At 47.5% G+C, this 24,783-nt stretch overlaps 1 protein-coding gene across 1 annotated transcript; it reads left to right on the top strand.

Annotated features, from left to right (window-relative positions):
* Positions 1-375: 375 nt before the first annotated feature.
* On the top strand, positions 376-23,236 carry LOC131096391 (nicotinate-nucleotide pyrophosphorylase [carboxylating]-like). The gene is made up of 5 exons (XM_058044731.1): positions 376-1,059; positions 4,503-4,634; positions 8,353-8,545; positions 13,409-13,578; positions 22,958-23,236. The coding sequence occupies exons 1-5, from the start codon at positions 376-378 to the stop codon at positions 23,234-23,236; spliced, it is 1,458 nt and encodes a 485-aa protein (XP_057900714.1).
* Positions 23,237-24,783: the final 1,547 nt, after the last annotated feature.

The raw sequence follows: 24,783 nt of genomic DNA, 5'->3' as shown, positions 1-24,783 counted from the left end.
CCAAAAATCTCTCCAGAGATCCCCATGGGGACCCCAAAATCTCCCCTGGGACCCCATTAACCCCTCGAAGGCCCCTCCCCATTACCCCAAATCCCCTCAGGGACCCCAAAATCCCCCCAAGGATCCCCCAAATCTCCCCAAAACCCCCTCCCCACACCCCAAAATGCCCCCAAGGACTCTCCTGGGACCCCCAAAATCCCCCCCAGACCCCAAAATCTCCCCATAGATCCCAATGGGGACACCAAAATCCCCTCAAGGACCCTCCTGGGACCCCCAAAATCCTCACAGAGACCCCCAAGACCCCCAAAATGCCCCCCAAGGACTCCAATATCCCCCCCCTAATTCCCTTTCTCTCTCCCCAGGTCTCTCCGCACCATGTCCGGCTCTGCGCCCCCGAACCCCGCGGGACCCCCGAACCCTTGGGGGACCCCCTGGCCGCCCCCCCCTCCCCCGCACCGCCTGCGGGCCCTGGCGCGCTCCTGGCTGGACGAGGACGCGCCCTGGCCCGACCCCACCGTGGCGCCGCTGGGGAACGCCGAGATCCGCGCCCACATCCTCGTCAAAAACCCCGAAACCCCCGCATTTAACCCCGAAACCGCCGGATTTAACCCCGAAACCCCCGCATTTAACCCCGCCCCCGCCCCATTTTTCGGGGTGCTGGCCGGCTGCCCGTTCGCCGAGGCGGTGTTCGCGGTGTCGGGCTGCTCCGTGCTCTGGAAGGTTCCCGAGGGTTCCCGGCTGGGCCCGGGCCGGGCGCTGCTGGCCGAGGTTCGCGGCCCCGTTTCCGGGCTGCTCCTGGCCGAGCGCACGGCCCTGAACGTCCTGGGCCGCTGCAGCGGCGTGGCCTCCATGGCCGCCCGGGCCCGGGGCGTCGCCGAGAGCCGGAATTGGGGAGGGGTCGTGGCGGGGACGCGCAAGGGCACGCCCGGCTTCAGGGCGGCCGAGAAGTACGCGCTGGGCGTGGGGGGCGCGCAGGGGCACCGCCAGGGGCTGGGGACCTTCGGCCTCGTCAAGGACAACCACAGGGCCGTGGCTGAGATGGGCGGCGGGCACGAAGGGGTTAAACGGGTAAGGAGCCCGAAATTTGGGGTGAGAGACCCCCGAAATTGGGGAAAAATTTGGGGTAAAATGAGGGGAAATTTGGGGGGGAATGGGGGGTCTGGGCTGCTGAAGGACAACCACAGGGCCGTGGCCGAGATGGGCGGAGGCGGGCACGAAGGGGTTAAACGGGTAAGGAGCCCGAAATTTTGGGGGGTTTTGGGGCGGTTTTGGTTGTGGGAGACCCCGAAATTTGGGGGAAAATGAGGGAAAAATTTGGGTGGAAAATGGCGGAGAAATGGCGGGAAAAACTGGGGGGGGAATAGGGGAAAAATGAGGGGAGAAATGGGGAGAGGAGACCCCGAATTTGTGGGGAAATGGGGGCAAAATTTGGGGGGTTCTGGTTGTGGGGACCCCCAAATTTGGGGGGGAAATGGGGAAAAATTTGGGGGAAAATGAGGGGAAATTTGGGAGGGGCTGGTGGTGTTCGGGCTGCTCAAGGACAAGCACAGAGCGGTGGTGGAACTGAGTGAGGGACAGGAAGGGGTTAAACGGGTAAGGACCCCAAATTTTGGGGTGAGAGACCCCCGAAATTGGGGAAAAATTTGGGTGGAAATGGGGGAAAAGTTGGGGGAGAAATGGGAGAGGAATGGGGAGGGGGGATCGGGACAAGCACAGGGCCGCGGCCGAGATGGGCGCAGGCGGGAAGAAGGGGTTAAACGGGTAAGGACCCCGAAATTTTGGGGGGATTTGGGGTGGGGGTACCCCGAAATCTGGGGGAAAATGAGGGAAAAATTTGGGTGGAAAATGGGGGAGAAATGGCGGGAAAAACTGGGGGGGGAATAGGGGAGAAATGAGGGGAGAAATGTGGAGAGGAGACCCCGTATTTGGGGGGAAAATTTGGGAGCAAAATTTGGGGGGTTCTGGTTGTGGGGACCCCCAAATTTGGGGGGGAAATGGGGAAAAATTTGGGGGAAAATGAGGGGAAATTTGGGAGGGGCTGGGGACGTTCGGCCTCGTCAAGGACAAGCACAGGGCCGTGGCCGAGATGGGCGGAGGAGGGCACGAAGGGGTTAAACAGGTAAGGACCCCGAAATTTTGGGGGGATTTGGGGCGGTTTTGGGGGGTTTTGGTTGTGGGAGACCCCGAAATTTGGGGGAAAATGAGGGAAAATTTGGGAGGGGCTGGGGGCGTTCGCGCTGCTCAAGGACAAGCACAGGGCCGTGGCCGAGATGGGCGGAGGCGGGCACAAAGGGGTTAAACGGGTAAGGACCCCAAATTTTGGGGTCGGGGGAACCCCGAAATGTGGGTGGAAATGGGAAAAATATGGGTGGAAATGGGGAAAAATGGGTGGAAAATGGGGAGGAAATTTGGGGGGGCAATCACAGAGAGAGCGACAGCGGACAGGAAGGGGTTAAACGGGTGAGGACCCCAAATTTTGGGGGGTTTTGGGGTGGGGGAACCCCGAAATTGGGGAAAAAAATTGGGTGGAAAATGGGGAGGGGGATCAGGAATTTGGGGAGGGGGCATCTGGACAATCACAGAGCAGTGGCACTGGAGACAGAGGAGGGGGTGACACAGGTGAGGACCCCAAAATTTGGGGGAATTTTGTTGTGGGAGAGCCCCGAAATTGGGGAAAAAATTGGGTGAAAATGGGGGAGAAATGGGGAAAAACTTGGAGGGAAAATGGAGAAGAAATGGGGGGAGAATGGGGGGGGGGGTATCCGGCAGGTGGGGACCCCCGAAATTGGGGGGGAAATGAGTGGGGGGACCCTTGAATTGGGGCAGTTTTGGTTGTGGGGAGACCCTACAGAATTTGGGGGGTTCTGGTTGTGGGGACCCCCGGATTTGGGGGGGAAATGGGGAGAAATGGGGAAAAATTTGGGGTAAAATGAGGGGAAATTTGGGGGGGAAATGGGGGGTCCGGGCTGCTCAAGGACAAGCACAGAGCGGTGGTGGAACTGAGTGAGGGACAGGAAGGGGTTAAACGGGTAAGGACTCAATTTTGGGGGGATTTGGGGTGAAATTCGCTGTGGGGTACCCCGAAATTGGGTGGAAATGGGAAAAAAATTGGGGGACAAATGGGTGGAAAATGGGAGGGAAATGAGTGTGGAGACCCCGAATTTGGGGGCAAAATTTGGGGGGTTCTGGTTGTGGGAACCCCCGGATTTGGGGGGGAAATGGGGAGGGGGATCCCCAAAATGTGGGGGGAAATGGGAAAAATTTGGGTGGAAAATGGGGAGAAATGGGGGGAAAAATTGGGGGGGAATGGGGCTGAAATGAGGAGGGGAGACCCCGAATTTGGGGGGAAATGGGGGCAAAATCTGGGGGCAAAATTTGGGGGGTTCTGGTTTTGGGGACACTCAAATTTGGGGGGGAAATGGGGAAAAATTTGGGGTAAAATGGGGGAAATTTGGGTGGAAATGGGGGAGAAATGGGAAAAAAAAATGGGTGGAAAATGGGGTGGGGAAACCCAAAATTTGGGGGGGTTCCGGTTGTGGGGACCCCGAGTTTGGGGTAAAAATGGGGGAAATTTGGGGGCCAAATTTGTGGGGGATCGGGACAATGCCAGAGCGCTGGCAAAGGTGAGCACCCCAAAATTTGGGGGGTTTTGGGTGTGGGGGGACCCCAAATTTGGGGAAATTTTTGGGGATTAATTTTGGGGGGAAATTGCCAATTTTTCCGGGGAAAATTTGCAATTTTTGTGGGGAAATTCCCAATTTTTTGGGAATTAATTTCGAGTAGAAATTCCCAATTTTTTGGATTAATTTTGAGTAGAAAATCATATTTTGGGGGGATTAATTTAGGGGGCAATTCTCAAATTTGGGGATTAATTTTGAGGAAAAATTCCCAAATTTAGGGGAATTAATTTTGAGTAGGAATTCCCAATTTTTTGAGTAGAAATTCCCAATTTTTTGGATTAATTTTGAGTAGAAAATCCTATTTTTGGGGGATTAATTTGGGGGAAAATTCTCAAATTTGGGGATTAATTTTGAGTAGGAATTCCCAATTTTTTGGATTAATTTTGAGTAGAAATTCCCAATTTTTTGGGATTAATTTTGAATAGAAATCCCCAATTTTTGAGGATTAATTTCCAAATTTTTGGAAATTAATTTCGAGTAGAAATCCCCAATGTTTGAGGATTAATTTTGAATAGAAAAACCCAAATTTTTGGGGATTAATTTCCAAATTTTTGGGTTTAAATTTTGAGTGGAAATCCCCAATTTTTGGGTATTAATTTGGGAGTCAAATTCTCAATTTTTGGGGAAGAATCTGAGGGGAAAATCCCAATTTTTGGGGACTAATTTTGAGTAAGAATTCCCAATTTTTGGGCATTAATTTCCGAATTTTTGGGGATTAATTTCGAGTAGAAATCCCCAATTTTTGAGGATTAATTTTGAATAGAAGAACCCAAATTTTGGGGGCAAATCCCTAATTTTTGGGTTTATTTTGGGGTCCCACAGCTGATTGTGGGGGCACGCCGGGCCGGGGGCTTCACGCAGAAATTGGGCGTGGAGTGCGCGAGCGCTGAGCAGGCACTGGAGGCGGCCAAGGCTGGGGCCGATGTCGTCCTGCTCGACAACCTGAGCCCAGAGGTGAGCCCCAAAACATCGGGGGACCCCAAAAATCGAAATTTTGGGGGGAAAAATGGCGAAATTTTGGGGAAAAACGGCAAAAATTTGGGGAAAAAAAGCAAAAATTTGGGGGAGAAACTCAAAAATATGTGCCCAGAATTGGGGTGGGGGTGGCAGAGATTTGAGCTCTGAGCCCACGGGGCAGCCCCAAAACATCGGGGAACCCCGAAAATCGAAATTTTGGGGGAGAAAAGGTGAAATTTTGGGGAAAAAAGGTGAAAATTTTGGGGAAAACGGCAAAAATTTGGGAAAAAAAGGTGAAAATCTGGGGGAGAAAACCCCAAAAATGTGCCCAGAATTGGGGTGGGGGTAGCAGAGATTTGAGCTCTGAGCCCACGAGGGAGCCCCAAAATTCGGGAACCCCGAAAATGGAAATTTTGGGGAGAAAAGGTGAAATTTTGGGGATAAAAGGTGAAAATTTGGGGGAAAAACGGCAAAAATTTGGGGAAAAACGATGAAAATTTGGGGAAAAAAGGCAAAAATTTGGGGGAGAAAACCCCAAAAATGTGCCCAGAATTGGGGTGGGGGTGGCGGAGATTTGAGCTCTGAGCACACAGGGGAGCCCCAAAATATCGGGGGACCCCGAAAATCGAAATTTTGGGGGAAAGAGGGGAAATTTGGGGGATAAAAGGTGAAAATTTGGGGGAAAAAAGTGAAAATTTGGGGAAAAACAGTGAAAATTTGGGGGAAAAACTCAAAAACATCGGCCCAGAATTGGGGTGGGGGTGGTGGAGATTTGAGCTCTGAGCCCAGGGGGGAGCCCCAAAATTGGGGAACTCTGAAAATCGAAATTTTGGGGGAAAAATGGTGAAAATTTGGGGGAAAAAAGGTGAAAATTTTGGGGAAAACGGCGAAAATTTGGGAAAAAAAGGTGAAAATCTAGGGGAGAAAACCCAAAAAAATGTGCCCAGAATTGGGGTGGGGGGTGGTGGAGATTTGAGCTCTGAGCCCACGGGGCAGCCCCAAAATTCGGGAACCCTGAAAATCGAAATTTTGGGGGAGAAAAGGTGAAATTTCGGGAGGAAAAAGGCGAAAGTTTGGGGAAAAACAGTGAAAATTTGGGAAAAAAGGTGAAACTTTGGGGAGAAACTCAAAAAAATGGTGCAAAATCGGGGTGGGGGTGGTGGAGATTTGAGCTCTGAGCCCATGGGGGAGCCCCAAAATTCGGGAACCCTGAAAATCGAAATTTTGGGGGGAAAAGGTGAAAATTTGGGAGAAAAAGGTGAAAATTTGGGGAAAAACGGCAAAAATTTGGGGAAAAACGGTGAAATTTGGGGGGAGATAACTGCAAAAAATCGGGTTTTTTGGGGGGGTCAAATAATCCCAGAATTGATAAATTTTTTAGGGACCCAAATTGGGCAAATTTTGGGTTGAAAATCCCAAATTTTGGGGTTTTTCTTGGTGGGTCGGACCCCAAATTTTGGGTGGAAAATCCCAAATTTTTGGTGTTTCTAGTTTAAGGGGTATTTGGGGGTGGACACTCCAATTTTGGGTTCAAATCCCCAAATTTGTGGAGATTTTTATGGGGAAAACCCAAATTTGAGCAGGGACACCCCAATTTTGGGTGGAACAATACATGGATTTGTGGGGAATTTTGGGGAAAAACCCAAATTTGAGCAGGGACACCCCAATTTGGGTTCAAATCCCCAAATTTGTGGAGATTTTTATGGGGAAAACCCAAATTTGAGCAGGGACACCCAGTTTTGGGTGGAACAATCCCCGGATTTGTGGGGATTTTTATGGGAAAAACCCAGGGACACCCCAATTTTGGTTCAAATCCGCCCAACCCCAATGAACCGAGCCCCAAATTTTTGGGGTTCACTGACATTGTCCCCCTTTACCGGGATCTGCACTCGGATAAACTCCAAAAATGGGGAGAAAATGGAAAAATAAAAAAATATTTGGATAAATCCCCCCCCCAAAAAAAAGGTGGGGGGGAGATCTGAAAAAATTTGGGATAAACCCCAAAAATGGGGAATCGACAAAAAAAAAAAGGTGGAAAACCCCCAAAAAATGAGGAAAAAATCCCAAAAAGGGGGGATGAACCCGCCGAAAATCTGGGGTAAAGTCCAAACATTGAGAACAAACCCAAAAAAATTGAATAAATGCCAAAAAATTTGGATAAAACCCGCAAAATGGGGGTAAAACTCCAAAAAAATGGGGATAAAAGCCCCCAAAATGGGGATAAACACCAAAAATAGGGATAAAGTCCAAAAAATGGCATTATTCCCAAAAAAATGAGGAAAAACCACAAAAAATGGGGGAAAACCCCAGAAAAATGGAAAACCCCAAACCAAACAGTGGGAAAAAATAAAAAAACATGGGAATAAAAACAAAAAAAAGGAAAAAAACCCAAAAAATGAGGACATGCTGCAAAAATTTGGGATAAGCCCCAAAAATTGGGATGAAACCCCAAAAATGGGAAAAACAAACAAACAAATAAAAAGGAATGAACCCTAAAAAATGGGGGAAAAAAAAACCCCAAAAAATTGAGATAAACCCCCCAAAAATGTGGGGAAACCCCAAAAAATGGAGACAAACCCCAAAAAAATAGGAAGAAAAACCCCAAAAATGGGGCTGTGGACTTCTTGAAATGGGGATAAACCCCCCAAAGATGGGAAAAAACCCAAAAAAATGGGGAAATAAGCAAAAAGAAATTGGGATAAACCCAAGAAGTGGGACTGAAACTGGGCAGGTTTTGGGTTGCAAACCCCGAATTTTTGGGGTTTCTGGTTTGAAGGGGATTTGGGGGTGGGCACCCCAATTTTGAACACCCAATTTTAAGTGGAACAATCCAAAATTGATCATTTTTTCTGGGGACCCAAACTGGGCAAATTTTGGGTTGGAAACCCCCAAATTTGGGATTTTTCTGGGTGGGAGAGACCCCAAATTTTTGGGTGAAAAATCCCAATTTTTTTGGTGTTTCTGCTTTAAGGGGAATTTGGGGGTGGGCACCCCAATTTTGGGTTAAATAATCCCAGAATTAATGGGTTTTTATAGGGACCGAATTTGGGCAGATTTTAGATTGAAAATCCCAAATTTTGGGGTTTTTCTCAGTGGTTCGAACCCCAAATTTTGGGTGGAAAACCCCGAATTTTTGGGGTTTCTGGTTGAGTGGGGATTTGGGGGTGGGCACCCGAAATTTGGGTTAAATAATTGCAGAATTAATGGGTTTTTATAGGGACCGAAATTGGGCAGATTTTAAGTTGAAAATCCCAAAATTTGGGATTTTTCTGGGTGGGAGAGACCCCAAATTTTTGGGTGAAAAATCCCAAATTTTTGGTGTTTCTGGTTTAAGGGGAATTTGGGGGTGGGCACCCCAATTTTGGGTTAAATAATCCCAGAATTAATGGGTTTTTCTAGGGACTGAAATTGGGCAGATTCTAGGTTGAAAATCCCAAATTTGGGATTTTTCTGGGTGGGAGAGACCCCAAATTTTTGGGTGAAAAATCCCAATTTTTTTGGTGTTTCTGCTTTAAGGGGAATTTGGGGGTGGACACCCCAATTTTGGGTGGACTAATCCCCGGATTTTTGGGGATTTTTATGGGGAAAACCCAAATTTGAGCAGGGACACCCCAATTTTGGGTTCGAATCCCGCCCAACCCCAATGAACCGGACCCCCACTCATCCAATGAACCCCAAATTTTGGGTTTTTTGACGTTTTCCCCCCCGTTTCCAGGAGCTGCACGCGGCGGCTGCACGCGTCAAGGCCGCGCACCCGCGGGTGCTGGTGGAGGCCAGCGGGGGCATCGGCCTGGAGAGCCTGGGCAGCTTCCTGGGGCCCCACGTGGACGTCGTGTCCATGGGGTGCCTGACCCACAGCGCCCCCGCGCTCGACTTCGCCCTCAAGGTGGTGGGGATGGGGAGTGGAAGTGAGGAAAAGTGAAAATCCGACGTGGAAACCCCAAAATTTCACCCAGAAACCCCAAAATCCAGTGTAAAATCTCAAAAATCCAGCCTGGAAAACCCAAAATCCAACCCGAAACCCTGGAGATCCGTCCTGGAACCAATAATGCCCAACGTTGGACCTGTCAAACCTGGAACACCAAAATCCAACCTGGAACCCCAAAATCCATCCTGGAAACCTCGAAATCGAACCCGAAACCCTGAAATTTGGGAACCCCAAAATTGAACCAGGGAACCCCAAAAATCCATCCCAGGAACGCCCAAATTCCAACCTGGAACCAATAAAATCCAACGTGAAACGTAGAGACACCTGGAACCCTGAAATCCGTCCCAGGAACCCCCAAAATCCAACCTGGAACCCCCAAAATCCAACCCCCCAAACCCAGCCTGGAACCAATGAAATCCCGGGAACCCCAGAATCCATCCCTGAACCCCAAAATCCGCCCCAGGAGCCCCCCAGCCCTGCAGGCCCTGCCCCGGTTCCTGGGGCCCCACGGGGCCGTCGTGTCCATGGGGTGCCCGACCCACAGCGCCCCCGCGCTCGACTGCGCCCTCAGGGTGCTGGGGATGGGGGATGGAGCCGAGGAACCCTGAAAATCCAACGTGGGAACCCCAAAAATTCACCCTGGAACCCTGAAATTGATAGTGGAACCCTGGAAAAAGTTAAAGATAGAATCTAAAATGTTAGGCTTTGTGCTTTCCCAGATCAACTGCACCTGCGTAAGCAGTATGATAAATTATATAATTGTTAGATGTGATGATTGCTTAGTAATTAAATGTAATTATTATATAACCATAAGAAGAATAGTGAGAAACTATGTTGGAAATTCAGAGAGGGGCTAAATTTATGTATACAATAGAACAATATAAGTTTAATAATTGACATGAAAGTTATGTAACGATAGAGTATAAGGCATGATCATTTCGGATGTATGGTCGGAGTCAGATTTGGGTTGAATATACCCCGATTCCCAGAGCTCTTAATAAAAGGCACCGCATATAATCGCTCCATGATTATGTGTTTTTGAACGCTAACATTTTGGCGACCCAGATGGGACCCTTATGAGTGCTGCTGAGCGAGTTCGCGACTCGATCACGCTCCAGCCGGCACTGAGGGATTCTCAGGGAGCCCATCGGCCGCGACCGCTTCCGCCGCTCACAAACGTCCCCGGGAGAAATGTAAGGTGCTTTTTACTTTGGTTTGGGTGCCTGCCAATAAGACGCAGCGAAAGCTACGCTTGGTTGGGCTAAAGGAATTCCTGTTGGTGTAAGCCTAGGCGCCGTTCCGTAAGACAATCGCGAAAGCTTTGCAGGTTCGGCATTTGTGGTATTTTTGAAATGGAGAAACTTAAACGGATTTTGGGCAGTAACACCCCTATCCCGCAAAATTCTCCTTTGGGGTGCTTATTAGCACATTGGAAACAAGGTAACTTTGGGGAAGGATTACGTAAAACTAAGTTGATTGATTATTGTAATTCATGGTGGCCAGAATATGCCTTGGACAACGGTGAAAAATGGCCAAAATACGGTACTCTGCAATGTAAGCCTATTTTGCAGTTAATGTCATTTTGTAAACAAGAAGGAAAATGGGATGAAGTCCCATATGTTGATCTGTTTTTCTACTTACAGGAAAGCCAGAATGGCAGAATGAATGTGGATTATTAATGGTTAAAACATCTTCAAAGTGTGGGGTTTGTGAGGAACGTTGTTTAGAACACTTGGCGTAAAGAGAAAGCTTGAGTAGAGAAAATTATACAGATATTGATTTACAAGTAGCTCCAATAGGAACAAGAGAACCTAACCCTATCCCACCTGTTTCATCTGTCCCTATCCCACTACCTGCTCCTCACCCACCTACCCCTGAACCTGTCTCATCTAGTACACATTTCCCTCTTTATCCTCTTCTCCCATCATCACCCGATCCCTCTGCCTCGGAAGATGAACAAAACCTAACTGTGATAGAAAGGGGAAAGAGGTATGCGAGTGAAAAAGATAGCAATGGTAATGAATCAGTGACCCCAATAGCCCATAGAATCCGGAGTCGGTCAAATCTTGCTCCAGTTGTGCATAGAGATGGCATAAGGAAACAAAAACAGACTGTGATTGACCCCTTGCGACAAGGTGTCGGAATGGAAGGGCCAGTATTTGTAAAAGTGCCTTTTCCCTGGCAGACTTAGTTATTTTGAAACAGTCAGCCGGAAGTTATAGAGAAAATCCTGATAAAGTGGCACGTGTAGTAAAAATGGTTATGAAAACTCAAAATCCTGACTGGGATGACATACAAGTAATATTAGATACTCTGATGGATTCTACTGAAAAAGAAATGGTACTTAAGGCAGCCAAAGAGAGGGCAAGAGAAGATATTAGAAATGGGCTGGTAACAGGGAATTTAGATGTGAATTTCCCAATTGAGGATCCAAATTGGGACCCTAATTTATTGTGCGATATGAGGAGATTACAGAAATATCAAGAGTGGATCCAAATAGGAGTTCAGAATGCTTTGCCCAAAACTATAAATTGGTCCAAACTATATGAGGTTCAACAGGAAAAGAAGTAATCTCCCACTGCGTTTTTGGAGAGGCTTAAGGGGGTAGCAAGGAAATATACAGACCTCCAAATGGATACAGAGCAAGCAAAGGTTCAGCTCGCTCTCATATTCTTGGGTCAATGACAGGATGACATTCTTGGAAAATTGCAAAAATTAGAAGGGGAAGAATTAAGGAATTTGGATAAGTTACTCGAGGTCACCTGGACGGTATATAACAATCGGGAAAAAGAAGCTAGTAAAAGGCAGCAGCAGAATCTTTTGGCAGTAATACAGGGGAGAGGGAACCCAAATTTCAGGGGGCGTAACAGGAATGGTCGGGGTAGGAGACCAGTTACCCAGGGGTTGAGCCTGAATCAATGTGCATATTGTAAGCAGGAGGGGCATTGGAAGCAAAATTGCCCAAGTTTGAATAACCAGTTTGACCAGGGCAATCAGTTCCAGCAGGCTACCAAGGAGATGGTCCTGGGGGAGTATACCAGCTGACTAGATGTAGAACCGGTAGAACGAGTCAAGGAACCTGTTGTAAATATACAGTTAGGGCATAAAGAGGTCAGATTTCTAATAGATACGGGAGCTACTTTTTCTGTATTGAATGATTTGCAAGGACAAATTGGGGACAAGGAAACGACAATAGTTGGTGCTACAGGGAAAGAGGAAAATCGGCCTTTCCTGCAACCCCTAGATTTGTGTTTTGGAAACAAGGTTATAACACACGAATTTTTATATGTACCTGAGTGTCCAATTCCATTTTTAGGGAGAGATTTCCTAGCAAAACTTGATGCGGTAATAACCTTTGAAAATGGAGAGCTTATAATGAAAATACCTGAATCAACGATATTAATGATCAAAGAAAACAGATATTAATGATCAAAGAAAAACCTGTCCCCTCTATCCCTGGGGAGGTAGAAGATGCAGTGATTCCCTCTGTATGGGAGACAGATATACCAGGGAAATCTAAATTGGCACAACCAGTGCATGTAGAGTTAAAAGAAGGCGCAAGGGCTGTACAAGTCAAACAATATCCCATAAAACCAGAAGCACGGCAAGGAATAGTAAAGATTATTGAGAAATTCTTGAAATACTGAATTTTAGAAGAATGTGAATCAGAATTTAATACACCAATATTTCCAGTAAAGAAGCCAAATGGTGAATATAGATTAGTGCAGGATTTGAGAGCAATAAATAAAATAACAAAGGACATTTATCCAGTGGTAACAAATCCTTATACATTGCTAACATCCATAAAGGAGATATATATACGGCTTACAGTAATTGATTTAAAAGATGCCTTTTTCTGCATCCCCCTTGACAAAGAAAGTAGAAACTGTTTGCCTTTGAGTGGGAAAACTCAGGGAACGGAAGAAAGACCCAGCTCACCTGGACACGATTACCACAAGGATACAAGAACAGTCCCACCCTATTCAGAAACCAACTGGCAAAGGAACGGGAGATTTGGACTGAAAATGGGCAAGTACCAAGAGACCAATACTTATTGTTGCAGTATGTTGATGATATACTAATAGCTGCAGAAGAAAGAGCAACCTGTATAAAGGTAACCATTGAGATTTTAAATTCACTGGGAATGGGAGGCTACAAAATATCCAGAGGAAAGGCACAAATCGCACAACAGACTGTGATTTACCTGGGATGTGAAATTTCACAAGGGCAACGAAAACTAGCTACTAATCGTATCCAAGCTATTTGTGCTATTCCAGAGCCCCAGAATTTACATGAGCTGCGAGTCTTCCTCGGGATAGCAGGATGGTGTCGCTTGTGGATCATGGACTATGGACTGATTGCGAAACCCCTGTATGAAGCTCAGAATAGGCAGCCATTCACCTGGGGCAAACCACAGAAAGAAGCCTTCCTAAAATTAAAGGAAGCACTGACAACTGCTCCAGCACTAGGGTTACCTGATCTGTCTAAAGATTTTCAGCTGTTTGTACATGAAAGGCTGCGCCTAGCACAAGGAGTCCTGACACAACTGGGAAGCTGGAAAAGGCCGGTGGGCTACTTTTCCAAACAACTCGACAACATAAGTGCTGGCCCCCATGTCTGCGGGCAGTCGCAGCTACTGTGATCCTGATACAAGAAGCCAGGAAACTTACTATGGGAAGGCACATAGATGTCTATGTACCACACATGGTAACCACTGTCTTAGAACAAAAGGGGGGCCATTGGCTATCTCCAAGCAGGATGATGAAATTCCAGGTAGTCCTGACTGAGCAGGATGATGTCACATTAAAAACAACTAACCTTTTGAATCCAGCTCTGTTCCTAGGTACCCCAACTGAAGAAGGCCCATTAGAACACAACTGTGCAGAAGTAATAGAGTACACCTATTCAGCAAGAGAAGACCTGAAAGATGTCCCACTAGAGCAGCCGGAATGGGAGCTGTTTACAGATGGGAGCAGCTTCGTGGAAAACGGAACCAGATACGCTGGATATACGGTAACAACAGTCAATACAGTAGTGGAGGCAAAGGCATTACCACCAAAAACATCTGCCCAGAAGGCAGAACTGGTTGCTTTAACCAGGGCACTAGAATTAGGTGAAGGGAAAAAGGTAAATATCTGGACTGACTCAAAATATGCTTTTGGAGTGGTGCATGTACACGGAGCACTATGGAAAGAAAGAGGACTGTTTTCTTCTCGGGGTACGCACATTAAACATCAGGATGCAGTCCTGCAATTGATAAAGGCAGTACAAAAACCTGAACAAGTGGCAATCATACACTGCAAAGCACACCAATCAGGAAACTCCAAAATCTGTGAGGGAAATCGAAAGGCAGACTGGGCAGCCCGACAGGTTGCTCGAGAGGTACAAACAACAATGGCATTGATACCTTTGAAGCTTAATGTATCCCAATTCAATTTGCCTCCAAAACCAAAATATTCAGTAGAAGATGAGAGACTGGCACGTTTGCTAAATGCACAAAAGAATTCAGAAGGATGGTATGTAACCACACAAGGACAAATAGTGGTACCCCCCTTGATAATGAGAGAATTTCTACAAATTAAACATAATGAATGTCACTGGGGAGCAGAGGCATTGATAAAATTACTAAAGCAGAGTTTAATTTCAGTACGGATGTTAACAATGGCAAAATCAGTAATGTCAAAATGTGATATCTGCTTGAAAAACAACCCAGTGGCCTGGCAACAGGCACAGCTGGGAAGAATTCAGATAGGAATAGAGCCAGGAGACTATTGGCAGGTAGATTTTGTAGAACTACCAAGGACTCGAGGATACAAATACCTGTTAGTGGGGGTCGGCACATTCTCTGGGTGGCCAGAAGCCCTTCCCTGTCGCACGAACCAAGCAAAGGAAACAGTTAAGTGGTTACTACAGGAGATTATTCCCAGGTTTGGGGTACCCCTAGTGGTATCATCAGATAGGGGACCCCATTTCATAGCTACAGTAGTAAGAGAGGTAAGTATCCTGCTGGGGATAAATTGGGACCTCCACACACCGTGGAGACCCCAGTCAAGTGGACAGGTAGAGAGGATGAATCAGACACTAAAAAGGCAAATCAGTAAAATATGCCAAGAAGCCAAATTGCAGTGGCCCCAGGCTTTGCCAATAGCACTGTTGAGGATTCACATAAAGCCTAGGAGTGGGATGTCAGTCAGTCCTTATGAGATATTGTATGGGAAACCATATGAATCTCCTGAGCCTAACCCTAATGTACACGTCACAGGAAAGCAGGAAATATATAATTATGTTCTGTCTCTTGGGAAAACTTTAGCTCGGCTCCGGAGTATCCTCGTGTGGAATAAACCATTGAGAACCCAGTTCATAACATACATCCAAGAGACAAGGTGTACATCAAGAACTGGAACAAGGAACCACTGAAAGAAAAGTGGAGTGGACCCCATCAGGTACTACTGACCACCTTTACAGCAGTCAAAGTAGCCGGTGTGGAACCCTGGATCCACTATACCCGAGTGAAAAAAGTCCATCCTGGATCACAGACTGTATAAACTCTGGAATGAACAAAGGCTGCAGATAAGACATGTTCAATTGCTTTCAGAATGCTATCAGTAATTGTGCTAATGTTATGGTTATTAATATCTTTGGGATGTGGAATGCAAAATGATCAACTAACCACTCTTCATTCTAGAATGAAGAGAGAGGTACAAACAGAAACAGGTGATAAAGGTTTCTAATGCAGTTTGGGCTGAGAATGTAATGATTGGATTAGTCAAAGATTTTGCCAAAATGCAAAACACCAGCTGAATAACTGCCTGTCTGCCAACACCAAAGGCAGCAGGAGACACAGTAAATTGGGGAATCATAACATCAAAACTACCTGAAATACAAAAGAACAAAATAATTACATGTAAACTGGTACCCGAATTGAGACAAGTTACAGAAACAACTCTGGTTTGGGAATGTGAGGCCAAGGGTAAGAAAGATCAGATAGAACCTTGGGACAGTACGTGGTCTGTGAGTATTCTTCAAAGATTCCAATATATGGCAAACACCCCTTGGTGTATTAAGTGAGAAGGTCCCGAGAATGAAACAGATCCAGCAATAACAAACACTGACGCTAGTAGCAGAACGAGGGCAGACAAAGTAAGTTGGTGGGCATGTAATAAAACTTACGACTGCACTTCAGATGATGAAGAGATAAAACAGATGCCACCCCTGGCAATAGCCCTACAAATTGGTTGTGCTTGCAGAGGGATCAAACATAAACAAGGCAGAGTGAATTATAAAGTAATTATAGGGTGTACCAGGATTACAATCCGAGGTCCAGGACAATATGTATGGGCAGCAAGTGATGGTACCTGGACAACACATCTGCCTGTAGACAGGAAAGTAAAGGAGATTACTTTAGGCCTCCCAAACTTATGTCCAATTTGGAAATTTGGAAAAGGTCCCCATTTAATGGAAAACATGAACTTCTGCAGATAAGAGCAAGACGAGAAGTTCTAGACGATAAAAATCCAGATGACACTTGGCGAGAACCCTCTAGTGGAGTGAAATTCTGATGGGCCCTAGAGTCATTGCTTGGTCCTATAGCAAACTATAAGAGCAGAGAGATGCTGTACAAACTTACAGGTCAGGTAGGTAGACTGGCAAGAGTTACCCGGGAAGGATTTAAAGAATTAAATATACAATTACAAGCCACCACAAAAATGACTTTACAAAATTGATTGGCCCTAGATATGTTACTCCTGAAAGAGCAAGAAGTATGTGGATTTTTAAAGGGACAAGTTGATCATTGCTGCGTTCATATCCCAAATGTAACTGCAGATGTAGAATATGACATCAATCAGTTAAAACAAATAGATCATGAAGCACAAGAAGAGCAAAAGGATTTGGCTACAAGTTGGTTAGGAAAAATCTTTAAAGGATTAGGGTGGAATGTGAGTTCATGGATTAAATGTATCATTGAGAATGTGATAATCTTACCAATTGTATTCTTAGCAATTTGGTTAGTTTACAGCATCTAAAAGGGAGAGATACAGAAGAAAACATCCTGGAACCAGAGGATAATAAAGGCACTAACACAAGATCCATGCCCACCATCTTCTGGTTCTCCAGTTCGTAACAGCATCCACGACAACATTTACATCAACCCTGGATTTGAAGAACCAAGTACAAACTGAGGAATAAAGGACTGTATCAAGTGAAAACATTTACACCTATAGTGAAGTGAAAATGCTTTCAAAGGGGGGAGAATGATAGTGGAACCCTGGAAAAAGTTAGAGATAGAATCTAAAATGTTAGGCTTTGTGCTTTCCACATCAACTACACCTGTGTACGCAGTATGATAAATTATATAATTGTTAGATGTGATGATTGTTTAGTAATTAAATGTAATTATTATATAACCATAAGAAGAATAGTGAGAAACTATGTTGGAAATTCAGAGAGGGGCTAAATTTATGTATACAATAGAACAAAATAAGTTTAATAATTAACATGAAAGTTATGTAACGATAGAATATAAAACATGATCATTTCGGATGTATGGTCAGAGTCAGATTTGGGTTGAATATACCCCGATTCCCAGAGCTCTTAATAAAAAGCACCGCATATAATCCCCCGTGATTATGTGTTTTTGAACACTAACAGCCTCAGAGGAGGGAACCATGCTGTTTGTCAAAGGCACTTGGGGTCAGAAAACAGTGCCAAAACGCACTGTGCCAAAATAATTTCACAGTCTGGTTAGTCTGGTTAAGAAAATTGTTAGAGAGATTCCTCTCCCCAGTTAAGGTGATAATGAAATCAAATTCAAAATGAATTTTATTGAACAGTAAAGTGGAGAGAAAAGGGGGGACAGGAAGGGAATGACAGGAAAAAGAGCCCTCCCCTGGAGCAGGCTAAGTGTGACATTGTCCCCTCTGTGTGTGGCCTTCCCGGAGTGGAGATTTTACACCGGAGCCAGTTTGGGTAAGCGGGGTGGTGTTCACCCCCTGAGCAGGGATTACCACACTGTTTCAGGTTGCAATGCAAGATGTAACCAAATGCATGTTTTTAATCCCCATCTTCATCAACTGTTATAAACAGGTGGGGCAGTGTTCTTTATCTCTTCCATGACTCAGCCCTGATAACGCCCTCCAGGGGAGATATCTTCTGCTAATGGGCCATTGTGTGACACTGCAAGACTGATAAAATTCCATCATCCTATTGTGGGATACTCCGCCCAAGGGGAGGATCCAAGCATTCCTACCTGGATGTAAGCTGAGCTTGCAATACCAGGAGCATCTTGCCTACTGGATTCCCAGAGGACAAGAGCTCCATAACCTTCACTGGACCTTCAGAAGAAGACCAGACCCTTCTACAGGATCACTGCTTTGACAGAATCACGTTCATCTCTCCAACAGGCCTGCAGCCACCACTTAATTAGACTGCAGTCACCACCCTCACCAGCAGGTTATATCCCGACCCTGTCAGTTTAAGGCAGTGTTTCTGTATCATTGCCTTGATCTTAATTTTCCTCTTAAATTGTAATTCCGGCTTAGACCCTTCCCCAGGTTTGCCTTCCAGTACAAAACTCAATGTGCTCATCTGTTGTTTTCCTCCAAAAACAGGATTTCCCATTTCCAAACCTTTGCCAGATGGAAGAGGAGGCTGCAAGGAAAAGGAACATGCCCCAGGACACCCAGGCAGGTGAGGAGGAAGTCAGTGCCCCTTGCCCTCTCTCTCCTGCTCCATCTCCCAGCCCAGCATGGCCCCCAGCTGCAGGACAACCCTGCTGCCAAGGCTGTCCTGCCGGAGATGCACTAGGGGGATCTCCTTCCCCTTCCCTGTGGCACGGAGGCAAATCCCATCCTTTCCTTGTCCTTCCTCTCCCGAGGAAGGAGCTCAGGATGGAGACCAGAGAGGACAAATCCCCACAACAGAAGCTCATGGAAGCGGCTGTTTTGAGTGGCTCCATGGTACAGGAATCCAATGAGGAGGAAAATCCCCAGAGATCCCACAAGAGGAGGGGCTCCAAAGCGAGCCAAGGGTGCTCTGAGGAGGAAAGACCCACCCTGGGCCAGGAAGGTGGACAGAGGTTGATCCAGAGCTCGGAACTGGTGGTCCATGAGCAGCTTCATGATGGGGAGAAGCCACACAAGTGCTTGGAGTGTGGGAAGAGCTTCAGGCAGAGCAACCACATGATCAGCCACCAGATGATCCACACCGGGGAATGGGCCTATGAGTGTGGGGAGTGTGGGAAGGGCTTCAGCTACAGATCCGCCCTTGCCATCCACCAACACATCCATATTGGGGAGAGGCTCTATGAGAGACCCATGTGTCAGGAGAGGTTCAGATCAGCTCCCATCTCATCCACCACCAGCAGATTCAACGAGGAGAGGCCCTTCTGCTGCCCTGACTGCGGGAAGGGCTTCAAGCACAACTCCACCCTTGTCAACCATCGGCACATCCATACCAGCAAGAGGCCCTATGAGTTTGGGGAAATGTGGGATAATCTTCAGCTGCATCTTCCACTTGATCCACCACCAGAGAATCCACAAGGGAAAGTCCATACAGTGGTGGGGAATGTGGGATGACCTTCAGTCGGAGGTCCCAGCTGATCATCCACCAAAATGATCCACAGTGGGAAGAGGCCATACAAGTGCCGTGAGTGTCAGAAGAGGTTTCAGACCAGCTCCAATCTCCTCAAGCACCAGTGGATTCACACAGAGGAGAGGCCCTTCCGCTGCCCCAGCTGTGGGAAGGGCTTCAAGGACAACTCCCACCTCATCACCCACTGGCGCATCCACACTCGGGAGAGGCCCTACAAGAGTCCCCAGTGTGGAGAAAGCATCTCCATGAGCTGTCACTTTACCAGACACCAATGGATGCACTGATAAGGGAAACCCTGCAAATGCCCCAACTGCTGGAAGAGCTTTGTGCACCGCTCCAGCTTCAACACCCTGGGAGGATCCACGTTGGGCAGAGCCCTGGTAACTCACATTCAGTGATCTGTGCTGGGAGGACACCTGGCTTGTTATCCTTTTGGTTTGGTCCCAATTTCCTCTTGATTTTTCTTTATCGCTTAAAAACATCTGAAATGGGATTAAAAAGAAAGAAATTTATCAAAGAAGTCGAAAGTTCCATCAGTTAACAGTTACTTGAGAAGGCATTTATAGTTTGGGGACATATTCTGGAAGATTTGTGGGTTCTTGGGGCATTTCAGGAAGTGTTCTCCATATCTTTGCACTCCAAAAGTAAAGAGAAATTGATCTGTCACCTCAAAATGACTCAGTCCCACTGAAAACACCACAATCTGACCCCAAAGGGCTCAATCCAACCTCAAATTGCCTTGTTCCCACCTCAAAAAAAGTCAGTCCTATGCTAAAATTACTGAATTCCACAGCCTCCAGGGTGAGATGGGATTGGCTACAGACTGGGAGAAGTGGGATCCAAATTTGAGGGTGTGGGATCGGGATTGTAGGACCTGGGTGTGTGGGATGCATTTTGATAGTAAATAAAATTTTCAGAACTATTAGTTTCTGTCCCATTAATTTTCCATCATTTCCAGTTTGTTTTTCAGAGTGCCACCTTCTCAGCTGATTGTGTTTGTGCCCTCCTTTCCCTCCTGCCTCTCTTTGCCTGCTCTGTTTCTCTCTCAGTGGCTCCCTTGACCCAGGGCAGCTCCCACCACAGACCCTGCCCTGATTTATTTCCCAATCCACGAGCTACAACAACCATGGGTGAAGTTATGAAGGCTGGCAGTGAAATGTCACTGCAGGATCTTGCTGCGCTTGGCTTTTATCTCCTTTTAAAGTCTTTGCATCCCAGGGCAGGAACACCTTTTCCTGGCTGTAAACTGGAATTCCAGCCCCTGGGAGTGTGTTCCATGGATCCCAGAGGGGCATTCCCAGGGTTCCCAGGGTGCTGCTCCTGCCGTGCCTCCCAAGGAGCTGTGCAGGGTCAGGGAACAAGGTCCAGCAGCTCTCTTGGTTCTGCAGTACCACAAGGGCCCCTGGGTCCATGAGTTTCCCTACTGCCAGCAGCGGTTCCTTGGTTCCCATGATGCCCTGCTGTGTCACCATGGATATTTGGTTCCATGAGGTTCTTCAGTGTCACAATGGCCTCCCTTGCTCCATGAGCTTCCGCAGTGTCACAATGGCCTCCTTGCATGGACAGTGTCACCATGGACCATTGGCTCCATGCAGCCCTGCTGGGTCACCATGGACTCCTTGGTTCCATGAGGTTCTGGGGGTGTCTCCATGGTCTCCTTGGATCCACAGTGTCACAATGGACCACTGGATCCACCTGGCCCTGCTGTGTCACCATGGCCCCTTGGTTCCATGGGACCCCAGGGTCACAATTGACTCCTTGCTTCCACATCAACCCCTTGGTCCCAAAATGGCCCCTTCATTCCATAAGGAAGACAAAACTTTTGTAGAAACATTGAGCAAATCCTGCTTAACACACCTGGGAACATCTGTTGTAATTCAAGAGAGAGGTTAAAGGTGAGGATGGCACCAGCAGCTTCCATCTCCAACAGAGATCCAGGGAAAAGACAGGGACAGAGAATTCAGCTGGGAGACTCAGAGAATTCTGCTTCCAGAGATCATTTCTCCTCACACTGTCCCTTGGAGAAAGGTGACACCTTTCCAGGGCAGCCTGGCCTGAGCAGGTGGTTCCTGAGTGGGGTTTGTTGTTTCGGAAACCTGGTCAGGCTTTTCCATTTTTTCCTTCCCAGAAGGAAAACTTCTCCTGGGCCTGTGTGCAGGCAGAGCCCTGAGGAGAGCAGGTGGGACATGGTGCAATGGGCTGGGATATGGAGCTGCAGAGCTCAGGGGACAAGGTTCTGCTGCAGGGCACAGGGATGTCAGTGCCAGGTGGGTCATGTCAGACATGGTGAGGCTGGGGGTGAGGAACAGCTTGTCCAAACAGGGTCAGCCCTCAAGGGGCTCATTCTTCTCTGTGCCCAGACCTCCTAAGCATTAAGATCACCTGGGAATGCTTCTATCAGCTCTTTTTGTAACTGGAAAATAAAAAATTACTCACTTGATTAATGAAAATGTCATGAGGTGCACTTCGAAATCTTCCTCCTTAAAGATGCTCTGAACAGACTCCAGTGTGCTGCACAAGGCCTGGAGACATGAACACCACTGAAGGAAGGGAAAGAGCTTCTGAGGGCTTTCTGCATTTTAATCAGCCCTTACATGGGTTGAGGCTGAGTCCAGGACCCTCAGGCACTGAGAGAAGGATGAAGAAGCTGCTGAAGGAGTCAGAAGCAAAACTCCAAGTCCCTTGGAGCATCACTGGGCCCCAACGAGGGTAGGAAGTGCCAAAGGCTCCCCAGGGACTGATGAGGGCAGATCCTTGAGGCCAGGATTGCAGGGAGCCAAAGGCTCTGAGCAGGGAACTGCAATGTTGAGCAAGGCCTGGGCTGGTTGGGGGAAGGAGAAAGGCCAAGCCCTGAGCCCAGCCTGGGCCAGCAGGGCCTGTCCCTCAAGGATGGCTCAGGGTTGTTTGTGGGGCAGGGGGATGTGAGGGCAAGAAAGGACAAATGTAATAAACCTTTGTGACACTGCAGATCCTCACGGAACCAAGGGGCCAGTGGGACACTGTGGGGACTCATGGAAACAAGAGGCCACTGTAAGCCTGCAGGGCTGGAACACCCTATAACACTGAAATGCTGGGAGTAACCAAAGGTTCATTTACTCGAGTTTTGGTGCACAGGAGAAACATCAAACAGATACTCTCAAAATGGACAGATACAAAGAGTATTATTGGTAGGAAGGGGCCACAAGGATCATCAAGTCCGGATCTTAAGTGAATGGCCCACACAGGAATTGAACCCACAGCCTCAGTGATGCCAGCACCATGCTCTAACCAACTGAGGTAAGATGTCAAAATGACACAAAATTTTACTGACAAAATATAGACAGTCGAGGAACTTTGGCAAATGTTTTAATACAACATCCACTTCAACATAAATCTCTCATCATAGCTTTAACTTCATTAAACTTAGCCCATTTAACCTCAAAACCTTTAACCCATATGATATTAAGTTACTCAAAATAATTTCAGGTAAGTAGGATTAGAAGGAGAAAAAAAAGAAAATAACAGAAAGACAGAAGATGCTTAGAAAGACACACACATATAGAAAGGCACCAGCTACTCAGGTTCCAGCATCACCAACAGGAACCCCAGGAGAAGGCAGGATCCACACCATGAGCTGGCTTCGTGCTCCGGCTTTTAACCCCCTGGGCCTTCATGGGCCTGCCCCTGGGGTGGGACTGCCAGTTGCTTATTCAATCAGAGTCAGGGCAGGCACCAGCTGCTCCTGGTGTGTGATTGATTGACAGCTCAACCAATCAGAGCTGGGTTAACATCACACCCCCCCCCCCCGCTGTGTGATTGACAGCTCTGCCAGGCCAGAGCTGGGGGCGGGGCTCTGTTCCACCACAAACCAAGGCCTGACCTAGCCCTGGCCCCACATGGGCATTCTGAGCATCCCAAGGTGTCTCGGGACATCGATCTCGTCCAGCCTCTGACAACAACCACGGTGACACTACGGAACCTCATGGGGCCAAGATGCTGTTGTGACACTGTGGTGCCTCATGGGATCAAGGAGACCATTGTGAAACTTGGAGACCCCAAGAAACCAAGCGTCCATGATGACCTTGTGCAGCCCATAGTGTAACAGACGAGCCACTGTGACATAGCAATGGTGCATGGAGCCGAGGGGCCACGGTGACACATCGGGGCTTTGTGGAACCACGAAGCCATTGTGACATTGCAAGGTCCCATGGAAGCATGGGGCCATTGTGACACTACAGAAGCAAGGGGAACATTGTGACACTGCAGAGCCTCATGGAACCAAGGAGAGACCATTGTGACACTGTGGGGTCCCACCAAACCAAGGGAACATGGAACAGATCTGGCTGGCTGGGCCTCCTGGGGACCACCTGACAGGTCCAGCTGATCTTGGCATGTTGAGGGCTGCTTCTCATCTACCCCTGGAGCACTGGGGCTCTGGGCTTTACTTCCTATGGGAGAGAACTGTCCTTCTCCTCCAGTGGCCCATGGCCAAATTGTGATTCCTTCTCTAAATTTCCTTATATGCACAGATTGTTCCCAGATGAAATCTGCCAGGAGAGACAGATCTGGCTGCCTTGGCCACCCAGGGGCCACCTCTCATCTGCCTTTCAAAAGCTGAGACCAGGGGGTTTTCTTTCTTATGGGAAAAAAACATCCATCTCAACCAGGCACTCATGGCCAAAATTGGGCAACTGCCTCTGGAATTCCCTATATCCAAGACAAAAGCTGCCAGGACTGAAAAGTCTGGCTGGCCTTGGCTTGCTGAGGGCTGGCCCTCATCTGCCTCTGAAACACTGGGGCTCTGTGCTTTCCTTCCTAATGAAAAGAACTCTTCTTCCTGTCCAGGCACCCATGGCCAAAATGGAGATTCCACCTCCAAAATGCCCTATCCCCAAGGATAGCCCCTAGACAAAAGGTGCCAGGAGAGACAGGTCTGGCTGGCTTGGCCTGAGGGTGGCCACCTCTCACCTGCTTCCAAAACACTTGGACTTTGTGTTTTTGTTTGCTGTGGGAAAAAAACGCCTATCTTCACCAGGTGCCCATGGCCAAAACTGGGATTCCACCTCCAAAACTCCTCACATCCAAGGACGGCTCCCAGGTGAAAGCTTCCAGGACAGAAAGGTCTAGCTGCCCTTGGCCTCTTGGAAGCTGCCTCTCACCTACTTTCCAGAAACTGGGGATTGGTGCTTTCCTTCCAATGGAAAAGAACCATCCTTCTTCTTATGTCACTTGGGTGAGAAATTGAGATTCCTCCTCCCAAATTCCATATATCCAAGGATTCTTCCATGAGAAAAGCTGCCAGGGCAAAGAGGTCGGGCTGGCTTGGCATCCAAGGAGCCACCTCTCTCCTCATCTGCCTTTGAAACACTTGAGCTTGGTGCTTTCCTTCCTTTGGAGAAGAACCGTCCTTATCTACACAGAAATGGCTAAAAATGGGGCTCCACCACCCAAAATTCTGTATATCCAAGGGTTGCTTTCAGACAAAAGCTACCAGGACAGAAAGTCTGGCTGGCCTAGGCCTCTGATGGCCACTTTTCATCTGCCTCTCAAACACCAGTGTTCCGTGCTTTCCTTCCTATGGAAAAAAAACCATCCTTCTCCTCTGGGTGTCCATGTCTGAAATTGGGATTCCATCTCTAAAATTCTGAA

The sequence above is a fragment of the Melospiza georgiana genome, unplaced genomic scaffold, assembly GCF_028018845.1.
Source record: "Melospiza georgiana isolate bMelGeo1 unplaced genomic scaffold, bMelGeo1.pri scaffold_29, whole genome shotgun sequence".
Lineage (NCBI taxonomy): Eukaryota > Metazoa > Chordata > Aves > Passeriformes > Passerellidae > Melospiza > Melospiza georgiana.
Note: the sequence above shows the minus strand (reverse complement) of the source record. Positions and strands in the feature narration are given on the sequence as shown.